Source organism: Oryctolagus cuniculus, chromosome 1 (genome assembly GCF_964237555.1).
Source record: "Oryctolagus cuniculus chromosome 1, mOryCun1.1, whole genome shotgun sequence".
Lineage (NCBI taxonomy): Eukaryota > Metazoa > Chordata > Mammalia > Lagomorpha > Leporidae > Oryctolagus > Oryctolagus cuniculus.
Genome location: NC_091432.1, coordinates 166,448,139 through 166,460,940, shown reverse-complemented (window position 1 = coordinate 166,460,940; position 12,802 = coordinate 166,448,139). Strand labels below are relative to the sequence as shown.

Genomic DNA, 12,802 nt, shown 5'->3' with positions numbered 1-12,802 from the left:
ATCAGCTTAGGGCTTTACTTGTGTGGGCATCCAGGAGATAGATCATGCAGGAGAAGGGGCAGAAATGGTTCTGTCTGAAAGATGCTCAACTGTGAAAAGCTGTAAAATTCACTGTTTTCCCCTGGTTATTTTTATTGTTCAGATTGACAGTAGAACACATGGAGACTATGGAAAGGCCATGGCAGTAAATGATGGGCTTCAGAGAGAAGCCCAGAAGCCATGTGTGTGGTTTTGATACACATCCTTCCAGTGACCTGCAACCACATTTATTGTGGGCATAGGTGTTCCTTCCTACCAAACTCATATAATAATTTACATGTTTTCTATTGAGTTTTTCCAGTTAATATATCACAAACACCTCATTTTATGATAAAATTCTTCCTCAGGATCACCTAATGGCTTCCCTACACAAGATTCAATTTTAAAAAGAAAGTATATAAATGAAACTATACTTTTTCATCAGTCTTTTATTACTGGGCATTTAGTTGCTTCTCTTGATTTCAGAATGACAAAGAATGCTTTCTTGGTTCAATCTGTAAACCTTCTATTGCACATCTCTGATGATTTAGAATAAATTCTTAGAAGTAAAGTCTTCTGGATCAAAGGAGATGTACAGTGTTGAGGTTTGTGATATGCATTCTCACTGTAGAAAAGACCTACTCACTTGTAAACTTCCCAGCAGTCTGAGGAGTGTCAGTTTTCTCAGACTTTACCAAATACTTAGTGTTATTATTTTGATAACTTTTCCCTGTTTGATAAGTAAAATGTAATTTTATCTTAATTTTAATTCTTTTTATAAGATTTATTTTTATTTATTTGAAAGAGTTATACAGAGACAGAGAGAGGGAGAGATAGACAAAGATCTTCCATCTGCCAGTTCACGTCCAAAACGGCAGCAGGGCCAGGTGGAAGCCAAGTATCTGGAGCTTTTTCTGGGTCTCTTACATGGGTGCAGGGTCCAAGTGCTTGGGCCATCTTCTGCTACTTTCTCAGGTGCACTAGTAAGGAGCTGGATTGGAAGTGGAGCAGCTGGGTCTGGAACCAGTGCCCATATAAGATGCAGGTGTGACAGGCGGTGGCTTAACCCACTATACCACAATGCCAGCCCCTGCAATTCTTAATTATTGCTAATATTGCATAATTTTCATAGACTTATTGGCTGTAGTTTTTCTTTTGTCATTCCTGGGGCATTTTTTCTTTTGGGGCGCTCATCTTGGAGAGAATGGTTCTTTACCTTTGTTGGGTTCTATTTAATCTAATGTTGGGAATCCTACCCTAATGCTATGAATTGGCCTCAATTAATTTTCCAGTCATTTCTGACTTTGCCCCCTTAATAATAAATTCAAATTATATATTCTGATCTTGAAGATCTAGGAGCCATTCACAATTTAGGTGTAGCTAAAACTCTGTAATATAGCCATTGTGTGTATTTTTCCCCTAAAAATGACAAGGTTAAGAAGCTGATGTGATAACCTTGAACAGTGACTTCCTCTATCAATCTGGCAAAAGTTGGCAGTAGAAAATACGGGATGCTACTTGCATGAATTTTTATAGATATTTAGCTTCTCTAGTGTTTGTACATGCATTGTGAGTCTGCATTTTATGACAGAATACTCATAAACTTTCTTCAAATCTTAGCCCTGTTGAAGACATGATGGATTCAAGATAGAGAAAATCTAAAGGCTTTGCTCAGTCTGACTTAGCTTCTCAGTCACAAAGTTCACCCTACAGTGTTATTCAAGATCCCAAAAGACACTCTGTCAAGCTTTTCATCTCCTAACCCAGGACTTGGAGGTGATTTCCTTTCAGTGTAGAGCAAATGTCTGCAAAGCGCAGAGGAGGGCAAGGGAGCTGAACTTGCTGTGAGTTCTAGCATTTATCAAGCTATCCTGTCTTCAGGCACAGTGCTCATTCTTGGGGGGAATTTATGAAGGCACAAACTTGCAGAAAAGAACTTGCAGATAGACTATGACTGGCCTTTCCCCCTCTTGGTCTGTGTGTGTCTGAAACAGGAATATTCTCTTGAGCATCAGTTTCCATGTGATCCCTAAATTACAACTTCTTTTGAGCTTGTCACTGACCCAAGCAGTTCAGCTTGGTCATCACGCCGTATATGGCCTTATCAGAGAGTTCTGAGTGCCTGCTCCACCAGCCACCACGATCCTTTTGCTGGTGGCTCCTGAGTTCTTCACAGTGGTTTTCTTTTGTTTGAGATGTATCTCCTTTCCTTCCACACATAGCTCTGAATTAACATCACCAGAAAGAAAATCAGAGTGGGATGAACGTGTAGGAATGGAGAATGCTCTCAGTACAGTGACAACTCTTTGTCACTGTCTTTCCCATAGGCCCTGTGTGGGTAGCAGCAGGGGTTTCAGGTTGCAGAACAGAAAGCATAGGTTCCGGGCGTAGCCTCTGTCTCAACGGCTCATTCAGTCGGGCAGAGCATTCTGAAGCAGCAAGTGGAGAACACAACAAAGCATCCGTGTTAGGTCACCGCGTATCATGTGCTCCTTCCTTGAAACTTCCGAAGGACTGTGGTCCTTTTTTCTTTTTTTCCAGCTCTAGTATCACTGGGAGTAATTTCATAGAACCTCAGTGTTATTCTTTATAAAACAGTGTTATTCTTTATAAACTCATGAAAAAATATATGAAGCATCTTCAAAATGTTCATGGCAAACACCTATTATGAAAAAATTGTCCATGGATTTCAATTTTTTTTTGCACCAAAATAAACTTACATTTGAATTGTATCTGTCCATGAACACTTTAAAATCTCTTCATGTGGGGAAATTATTTGTAAACTTTAAATAGTGATTGATTTGTTCTATTGATTATTAATTTTGTTAATGATTTTTAAAAGGTTTATTTATTTGAAAGGCACAGTGAGAGAGAGAAAGAGAGATTTTTCATCCATAGGTTCACTCCCCAAATGGCTGCAGAGGCCAGAGCTAGGCTGATCTGAAGCCAGGAGCCAGGAGCTTCTTCTGGGTCTCCATGAGGGTGCAGAGACCCAAGCACTTGGTTCATCTTCTGCTGCTTTCCCAGGTACATTAGCAGGGAGCTGGATCAGAAGTGGAACAGCTGTAACTCGAACTCTGCCCATATGGGATGTCGGTTTTGCAGGTGGTGGCTTTACCTGCTACGCCACAGCACTAGCCCCTCTTAATACTTTTGAGTATTTAGTATCTAACACACTCCAGCCCATACTGGGAGATAAAAATGAGCTATTCTGTTGAAAAGAGTGAATTTTGTTGAGGAAGATTACACCCCTAGATGTCTAAAATGAACATACTACCTAAGTTCTTTGGCAAGAGGACTGTTTGAGAGCTAGTGTACTGGGAAGAGATCTTGAGGATTAGAACTTCAAAAGCTGGAAAGGTCTGGGTAATTGCAAAGGAGGAAGACTGGCTGCTAAGCAAAGGTCTTTCTTTGGTAGTTTTGTTCTTAATAGATGTTCAAGGTAGAAGAGAGTGTTCTCGGTATTATTGCTTTAATGATTACAATATAGAATTTACTTTCTGAAAAGCATATGATGACTATCTCAGAAAACTGAGATGTGCAAGGAGTTAAGGCATGTGCCCGCACGGATTGTGCTGTGACTGAAGCTGAACCGCAGATAGGTGTAATTTGAGAGAAATGAGGATGGTCTCTCAACAATGGGACAGGTGAACATGTCTCATCGTGGGCTGCCCTAACACAAAGCAAGAGAATTTGATAAGCACAGTTTATGCAGGTGGATAGCATACATGTTCTGTTAGTCACTGCTTACACATCTGCAGTGTTCCGGTGTGGCGGCGACAGGCAGATGCACCCCCTGAGAATGAGCACTCCCTCCGCCACGTGGCTGAGGAAAGCTCTGGTTCTTTATGGACTCGGAATCTTCTCAACCTCACAGCGGAAAGCAGGTCACACTGCCTGGTCTGTGATAGGAGCACTGATTGAGCTCGAGTCCACAAGCAATTCCTGTATGTCACTGGGGAAGGGACCGAAAGACCCCTGACATCCAATCACCAGGAGTCTTGAGCCAGGCTTGCGGGAAAGAGTGTGACATGCTGCAAGTGTGCCAGGAAAATAATTGAAAAGTGTCCACTGGGAACTAAGAAAGCAGATGGTTCAGAAACCACTTTGAGGCAAAAGGACTTCAGCCTAAATGTAAGGATGTGGACCAGGAAAAAAAAATCTATGTGAAGGGCCACTGGACGTAAGTTCCTGCTGTGTTTATCATTGGTAAACATTTCTTCACTCGATGGTGACATTGTGTCCATCATGGTGTTATCATCTTAGATGGGTATTTTGGAGCAAAGATGTTTTCCTGCTAGTGGCTCATACTTGTAGGAAACTGTGTTCCTGGCTTCCGTGTTGTGAAATGGAATAAGTTGAACAGGTGCAATGAAAATGCTTCTCTTTTCCTCAGTTCCTTTGCAACAGCTTGATGTTTTCCAGCTGCAGATAGTAAATGTGTTCATTTTGGGGAGATGCACATTTTATGTAACTTTATTGCGATTAATTTTTGTCAGAAAAAAAAAAAACAATGTCTGTAGAAAGCCAGTGCAGGGACAGATAAATAAGCCAGGCTTTTCTGCTGCACACCATGTCCAAGTCCAGGAATACAGTGCATATTCATAGGTAGATATTTCCAGCCTCTTTGTGACACATTTTCCCTCCAAGGAACATAGCTTTTCTCTTATTTTTAAGGCAACAATGTCATAGTAAAGCAGAGTGACCTTTCAAGTCACCAGAGCTACATCATGAACTGTATTGATATGCAGATAACATATTGCAACACATAGGGCATGTTTTATAAAGGGTAACAGTAGTAAAGGAATTGTTGTAAGAATGAACCCCTGAGAGTGAATAATCTGCTCTTGACCCAAAGCTGCTGTGGTTTAAGGATAAGAGTTCACAGGATACCCAGGACTATCACATGTGATTAAAGTCCCCATGGTCCCCATGCATAATTGCAAATAGGATTTGATTTCAGTTTGTTACTCCCTTACATAGTAAAGCTGCACTTTTTTATTTATTTTATTTTTTATGGCTCCCCCCCCATAACTTCCCTCCCACCCGCAACCCTCCCCTTTCCCACTCCCTCTCCCCTTCCATTCACATCAAGATTTATTTTCAATTCTCTTTATATACAGAAGATCAGTTTTGCATATATTAAGTGAAGATTTCAACAGTTTGCACCCACATAGAAACACAAAGGGAAAAATACTGTTTGAGTACTAGTTATAGCATTAAATCACAATGTACAGCACATTAAGGACAGAGATCCTACATGAGGAGTAAGTGCACAGTGACTCCTGTTAAAGCTGCACTTTATATATATATATATTTTATTCCATGAGATGATGTGATGTTGTGACTACGTGCTGACAGACTGAGGTGCTATCTTTTAAAAAATAATCTTCATAATCCCTTAATGTTAGTGAAATTATTATTCCACAATTATGAAATTATCCCCGGGATTACTCTTTGACTTTGAGGATTTCTTTATTTTTGAAACCAGAACAGATTTTTTTTAAAAACCTTCTTTATTTATGTAAAGGGAACAGATTTCATGCATTTCATATACACAGTTTTAAGGACACAATGATACTTCCCACCCTACCGTCCCTCCTTCCTTTTTTATTTTTCTTTCAATTTTTGCAATGACATACTTCAGTTTACTTTATAATCACAAGCTTAGCCTTCTACTAAATAAAGAATTCAACAAGTACTAAGTAGAAAAAAACACTATTTTTTTCAGGAGTATAGACAAAGACTATAAAAAAAATCAGATCTGAAGATGTTAGTTTCACTGATATACATTGCATTTTATGTACTCCTTATATTAGTTACTATAAATCAGGGAAAACATATGATATTTGTCTTTTTGGGACTGGCTTATTACACCAAGTATAATGGCATCCAGTTGGATCCATTCTGTTGTGAAACAAAGGATTTCATTCTTCTTTAATGGCTGAGTAGTACTCTGTTGTGTGTATGTACCACCATTTCTTTATCCAGTCATTTGCTGATGGACGTTTGGGTTAATTCCACATCTTAGCTGTTGTTAATTGAGCTGCTGTAAATGTGGGAGTTTATTTATTTGAAAGTCAGAGTTACAGAGAGAGAGAGGGAGGGAGAGACAGATAGAGAATGGTCTTCCATTTGCTGGTTGACTCCTCAGATGGCCTCAGCAGGCCAAAGCCAGGAGTTTCTTGCAGGTCTCCCACGTGGGTGGGAGCACTTGCACCATCCTCCGCTGCTTTCCCAGGCCATTAGCAGGGAGCTGAATTGGAAGTGGAGCAGCCAGGTTTCGAACTAGTGCCCATATGGGATGCCAGCATTATCACAGACAGCAGCTTTACCCGCTGTTCCACAGTGCTGCCTCCACCCCCTGCTCCCAAAGCATGGATTTCTATGTTATTTCCCCAGATGGATTGGACTTTAAGCCTGGGTTCCCATTTTAGACTTGTACCATGTGTTTTCAAAAAGGTCATGGAGGGTTGGGTATTTGATGTGGGCATTGAGATATGGCTTGGGATGCCCACATCCCCTATTGGAGTGCCTGGGTTTGAGTCCTGACTCATCTGCTTTCTGCTAATGCGCACCCTGGAAGGGAAGAGGTGATGGCTGAGGTAGCTGGGTCCTTACCATTGCCATGGGAGTTTCTGACACCTGGCTTCAGCTGGTCCAGTGCAGGTTATTGCAGGGATTCTGGGGAGTGAACTAACAGATGGGACATCTCTTTGTTTCTCTTTCTCTCTCTGCCTTTCAAATAAATAAAATAAGTAAATAAATTTTTAGAAAGTTCATAGATATTCATATTATGATAATACTATGCCTAGATTTGAAAACTTTTCTGAGTCAAAAAATACATGGATTTTTAAATTCCATTTTCCACAAAGTTTTTGAAGGACCTTCATATTTCCTGCAATGCCTGTCATAGCACACAGTAGGTACTTAAAAAATACTTGCGTATTTGGTTTTCCATGACAGGGATCAATAATTTTTCCCAGGTCTGTAACTTTTCCCCACATGAAAAAACGTGCTTAAAAATAAAGTGTGGACCATTTATTGTCATTCAAGTATTGAGATTATTTATAACAATAGATCTTTCATTTTATTATTTTGGAGAGCATTAGCTTTTATTGTTCTTCTCAGTAAAATATTATTTACCTGGAACTAAAAGCCCCGGATTTTATCTTAGCCCAAGAATGTGTGTTTAGCAAAGAATGTAATTAGGAGAAATACTTAAGGGATTGTCAATGCAGTGTTCTTTTAGCTCTTAAGCAATGCATATCCTGCTAAAATATTTATTTTTTTCCTTCCCTTCTGGCTGCTGTTCCAGGTCCCTTATTTCACGTGAGTCTCTGGCATCTACAACTTTGAGTCTGTCGGAGAGTCAGTCGGCCTTGAGTGTGAAGCAAGAGTGGTCGCAAGGCTACAGGACTCTCCCTTCCCTTTCCTCCAGCCACGGCTCTCAGAATGGGGTTGATCTAGGCGACCTCCTTAACCTTCCACCCGGGACATCCATGTCCAGCAGTAGTGTCTCTAACTCATTGCCACCCTATCTTTTCGGCATGGAAAATAGCCACTCTCCTTACTCTAGTCCCCGGCACTCAGCCACCAGGTCCCACTCTGCTCGCTCCAAGAAGAGAGCACTGTCCTTGTCCCCGTTGTCCGACGGCATCGGGATAGACTTCAACACCATCATCCGCACCTCGCCCACGTCCTTGGTGGCCTACATCAATGGGTCTAGAGCTTCCCCGGCCAACGTGTCTCCACAGCCTGAAGTCTATGGGCACTTCCTGGGGGTACGTGGCAGTTGCATCCCGCAGCCGTGCCCGGTGCCCAGTGGCCAGAAGAGCGTGCTGGTGGCCAGCGGCAGCCTGCCACTGCCAGCCTATGGCGAGGACTGCGCCCTGGAGTACGAGCGCATGCAGCAGCTGGAGCATGGCGGCCTGCAGCCCGGGCAGGTCAACAACATGGTGGTGCAGAACCGCCTGCCAGGCCCTGATGGCCAGCCAGCCGGCCTGCTCAAGACCGAGCGCCTGGAAGAGTTTCCGGGCAGCGCCCTTGACCTGCCTCCTCTGCCACAGCCCCAGGGACCTCCGCCCCCCTACCACGCCCACCCGCACCTGCACCACCCAGAGCTCCTGGGCCACGCCCAGCCACTGGCCCTGCCCCAGACCGCACTGGACGAGGATGGGGAGATGGACGACCTAGGAGGCAAGCACTGCTGTCGCTGGATAGACTGCAGCGCCTTGTATGACCAGCAGGAGGAGCTGGTGCGGCACATCGAGAAGGTCCACATAGACCAGCGCAAAGGCGAGGACTTCACCTGCTTCTGGGCTGGTTGTCCTCGTCGGTACAAGCCCTTCAACGCCCGCTACAAACTGCTGATCCACATGAGAGTCCACTCCGGGGAGAAGCCCAACAAGTGTACGGTGAGTTTCTGAAGCCCACGGGTGACCTGGCCTGAAGGCCTCGATGGCTCTTCCATGCGTATGTTTCTCCTTATGTGGTTCTCGGGTCAAGGCTGTGCGCGGTCTTCTCTCATAGCCATGTGGATGTGTGCAGGTCCAGGGACCCATGAGAGTGGACTTCTGTTCAGCGTGAAGGAGTGGCGGGGGGGCTTTAATCATTAGTGGCTGTGATCTCTCTGCCTTTCTCGATTCTGTTCTGGGTAGGTACATGATCGACCCTGCAGCACTGGTCAGTCTGCCACATTGTCCAAAATCCTGGAGGATCCTGGCCAGGCACAAACATGGGGTTTCCTTAATCTGCAAGGATGGCCGAAAGAGAGAAATCTACACCACACTCCAGCAAGCTTCAGCTCTGTCCCAAGACAAATATTTAGGGATTTTCCCCTCCTCTCCAATAACTGAGTGAGACTTGGGGATGTTTGTGTGTGTGTGGGTGGGGGGGGGGTGGTTCTGATATTTGGAAAGGAAGTCACCACTTAGCAACTTGGCTAGTAAGAGTGTGGCTGTACACACCCGCATGCCTGCACGCTATACCTTCCAGAGTGGTGAGACTGGATAACGATGTGCCTCCAGTGTGAAAACAGCCTGGGCATGCTATGGGGGCTGCGCCTCACAGGATCTCACCTCGTTTTGAGAGACACTTTCGTGGAAAGGTCTAAGGAAAAAGAGCTGAGAAGGGAATGTGCTTTTGGTGTTGAAGGAAGTGGGCCTGATGTCTCTTTCTCCCCTGCCTCCCACTTTCACAGCACCAGGCCTGGAACGCTCTCTGTTTCTTGGCAAAATGTGCTATTTTTGAATAATATGATTCTTAAATGATTTCACAACAATTTCACACCTCACAGAAACCCTCAGGGTTTATAAGCAGGACATCACCCCTGGGACCCCAGGATGGCTTTGCACAATCTCAGACAGCTCACTTAACTCTTGGAAAAAAGAAGAGCATATGTTTCAAATTAGTTTAGATGGACAGAAATATTTCTTTTACAGTGAAAATCTGAAAATTCTATGTACTCTCTGGATATTGCATATTCTGCATGTTGCTAAAGACAGGGTTCTTCAAGAAGTTTGTGGGAAGGTGGAACTCAAAGATAAGTATATTTTGGTACAAAGCAATTTTGGAATGCATAGTTTTTTTCATAATACACATTTTCCATGAACTTTTTGAAGACCCTGCCTATGTGACATAACTAAATCAGTGTGGAAAGGAACTGACTTGGACTGTGGGCCCCCCAGCCAGAGTTCTTTTTTTTTTTTTTTTCCTTTATAGTATGCCATGATGATAAAGAATCTGGACTGCATTTATGTTTGATTATAAATTGGCCAAAGTATCTGATTTGTACAAAAGCAAACCAGACAGGTGACAGCTGTAATGCAGGCATTCGAAGCACCTTTTCACTGTCCAGTAGATATTTTTGAAACAGTTTGAAGAATCTCTGGTGGAATGAAATTGCATTTCTTCTCATTACATTATGCCCCATGTTGTGATTTTTCTTAAGGAAAACCTGAAGCTGGTATGTTGTGAGAATGCCATGTTCTAGGAGTGAAAAGAATAATTACATTGCAGGCAGCAAAACCTTACTCTGTCACTAGGGTTCTGCATTAAAAATGTCAGAAAGAGACAAGCAATTGAAGGCAGTTCCATTTACTGTGTTTGGAACACACCAGTCTATGGCAGGCAGGAAAGACATTCAGTCTCTGAAGGAAAACAGTCCAACCTTTCAGTTCTGACTAATCCTGGCTGAAAATAGTTTACTGGATTTGGCTTTACTGAAATAAACATAAAGGCTTGAATTATCCAAAAAAATTTTTTTTTGCGTTGCAAAATTAATTTTTGTGCAATAGGATTTCCCCATTTTCCCACTGTTCCCAGACTTTGCAAAGACACATAACTTTATAAAGTTGGCTTTTTCTAAAGTACATGATGAATATTAAAAATAGAAATATTTGAGTGACAGATTAAGATGAGAGGTGAATGTTTGCAGGCCTCTGCCTAGTTTTTTTTTTTATTGGTATTATTCAGGATGGATATGGGAGGTGATTTCTCTCCCCTAAGCTGCCCACTTCCCACACACTTCTGGGTAGACTCTTTGCAAGATTCAAATAGCTAATTTAATAGCTATCAAATGTAGAACTACAAAGCAATTATTTCCAGTGAAAATATATTGATACAAAACAGGGTTTCTTAGGAGTTGATTAATGCTGCAGTTGTAGCATTGGGACTATCTATTTTTAGAAGGAGGACATCCAGTTCCATATAGAACATACTATCATGGGCATTATGCCTTCTGAAATATGTTATGTTGCTGCATGTCATCTGTTTGATTTGTAGGGTTGTAGTCAACTGGCAGCGGTGGATTTGGCTGTGAAAGTGTAGCAGTTGTCTCTAGGTATAGTCTATGGATAGAAGATATTGTGCTTAAAGTGAATGTGTACCTGGGAAAAAAAGCCAGACATACTTTTCTTCCCTTTTCAACAATTAATCTTTATACTATTGGGACCTAGATGCAAAAAACTATTAAAACTGAGTGTTTCATCTCCTGTCACCACAAAATGTGATGGCAGTTGGTTCAGAGTTCAAGATCTTTTCCAAGGAAAGTGACCACACTCTTCTTTTGAAGAAATGATCTTTAGGTTTTTGTGTCTGTGCCACATACAGAGGCCAGGAGCAGTTGAAATAATAAAACTCCATCCGTTTTTGTTTTACCTGTGTTGAACCATTAATTTTCTGCATATAACAGAATTGGTCATCGCTTTTGCTCAGTTAGCTGATTGACCCAAGAGGGAGATGGTGATCCCATTATGTTTGGTGACTATGACTACAAGCAGCAGCACAAAGAGCTTCTGGAAGTCATGTGTAAAAAAAGTGGGCGTATGACAAGAGTTCTCCGTGACAGTTTGCTTACAGTAAGAGCCTACCACTGGCATCCTCACCTCATGCCAAACTCCCTTTCTCTTTTCTGTACAGGAAAACATGTTCTCACAATCTCTGATTATGACTCTTTAGCCTTAGCCAGACCCCTGAGATTCAGATCATGTAGGATTTTAGGTGGCAGAACCAGGGTAGGAGGGGGGCATACTGTTTCAATTACTGGAGGAAGAGAATGGATTCTGTTCCTTTTCCCACCCAAACAACTCCACCCTTCTGAAGATCTCATTCTTACTGCTTCTGTTGAAATCCTGACCAGCTGCTCTCTCTCCAGGCCTGGTCTCGATTGCCAGAGACAGTCCCAGCCAGGGGCACAGGCCTTGAGAACTGAAGTGCCTCAGCAAGCAAGGAGGCAGAGCTCAGCTGAATCAGAGCCTGGGATGCAACAATATTCCACTGAAAAAATACCCCAGTGCGCTCATAGCTAACTATTAACGAAGGTAATTTCCAGGTGGCAAATCATTGTGTTTCAGCCTTTCTGGCATTAGATCAGGCCCAGCCTTGGTACATCTTGGAATTACCAGATCAGTTGAGCATTTCTAGGTGTAATGATGTAGAATTATAGTAAGTTTTTCAGAGACGGTAAGGTTCCAGACTCTCAAGTCAGAGCACCTCATGAAGTCTGAGTTTGTCTCTTTTTCAAACCCTTGTTTCATGTTCCCAGAAGGACAACCTAGAGTGTAACCCAAAACCATAGAAAGACACTGGGCTTCCCTAACAGTATCCATGGTAATGGTTCCAGCAGAGTGCACACTAAGAATGTTTTTACCCTTGGTCTTTCTGCCAGTCAGTGGAAGGGTGTGCAGTGCCTGGATGGTGTTCCAGGAAGGTGTGTTCCGAGTGAGATCAGGCACGTTCTGTCTGTAGTCCCTCTCATGAGAAGGCCTGTCTTGATCAGGGCAAAGTGAGCAGAAGAGCCGGGTTGTCTTACCAGGAAGGACCAGAGATGCCAACACTGCCTCCGTGCACAATTGAAAGCAGTTGTGTTTGGAGGTTAGGGAGTGTTAATAAGGGAATTAGGGGGAATGTGGGTTGCCACTTAAATTTTGCTTATTTTTCCTGGATGAATTTTATCCAATAGCAAAAAGGAATTTTGCAAAACTTTTACCCACCCACAGATTTTCATGAAAATGTCACTAACCAAAGACAGTTTTGAATTTTGTATGAATTGACTCATTTCTCCACAGGCATTTTGCCTGGCAAAATCCAGAGTATTTGCTTTGGCTGGAATATTGGGCAGTTTGCTTTTTAAGTAACATTGGATAATGAACACAAGAAAATAAATATGGAGTTGGGACCCGTGTCCCCAGTCCTCTTTTATGGCCTGGTGTATGGGTTCATGAGCCAGCTTTAGCCTTGTAAGACATTTCTTGAAGAAAAGTAAAATTTATTGCAAGCTGTG

General features: G+C 42.6%; 1 protein-coding gene across 12 annotated transcripts in view; it reads left to right on the top strand.

Moving 5' to 3' along the window:
• Window positions 1-12,802, top strand: part of GLIS3 (GLIS family zinc finger 3) — a 797,279-nt gene that overhangs the window by 458,525 nt on the left and 325,952 nt on the right. For all 12 annotated transcript variants that reach the window (XR_011379800.1, XM_070051548.1, XM_070051509.1 and 9 more), the window contains one exon: window positions 7,337-8,435. Coding sequence is in view for 11 of the 12 variants with exons in the window: in XM_070051548.1 (XP_069907649.1) it covers window positions 7,337-8,435 (1,099 nt within the window). In the remaining variant the exon portion in view is untranslated. The remainder of the gene's footprint in view (window positions 1-7,336; window positions 8,436-12,802) is intronic.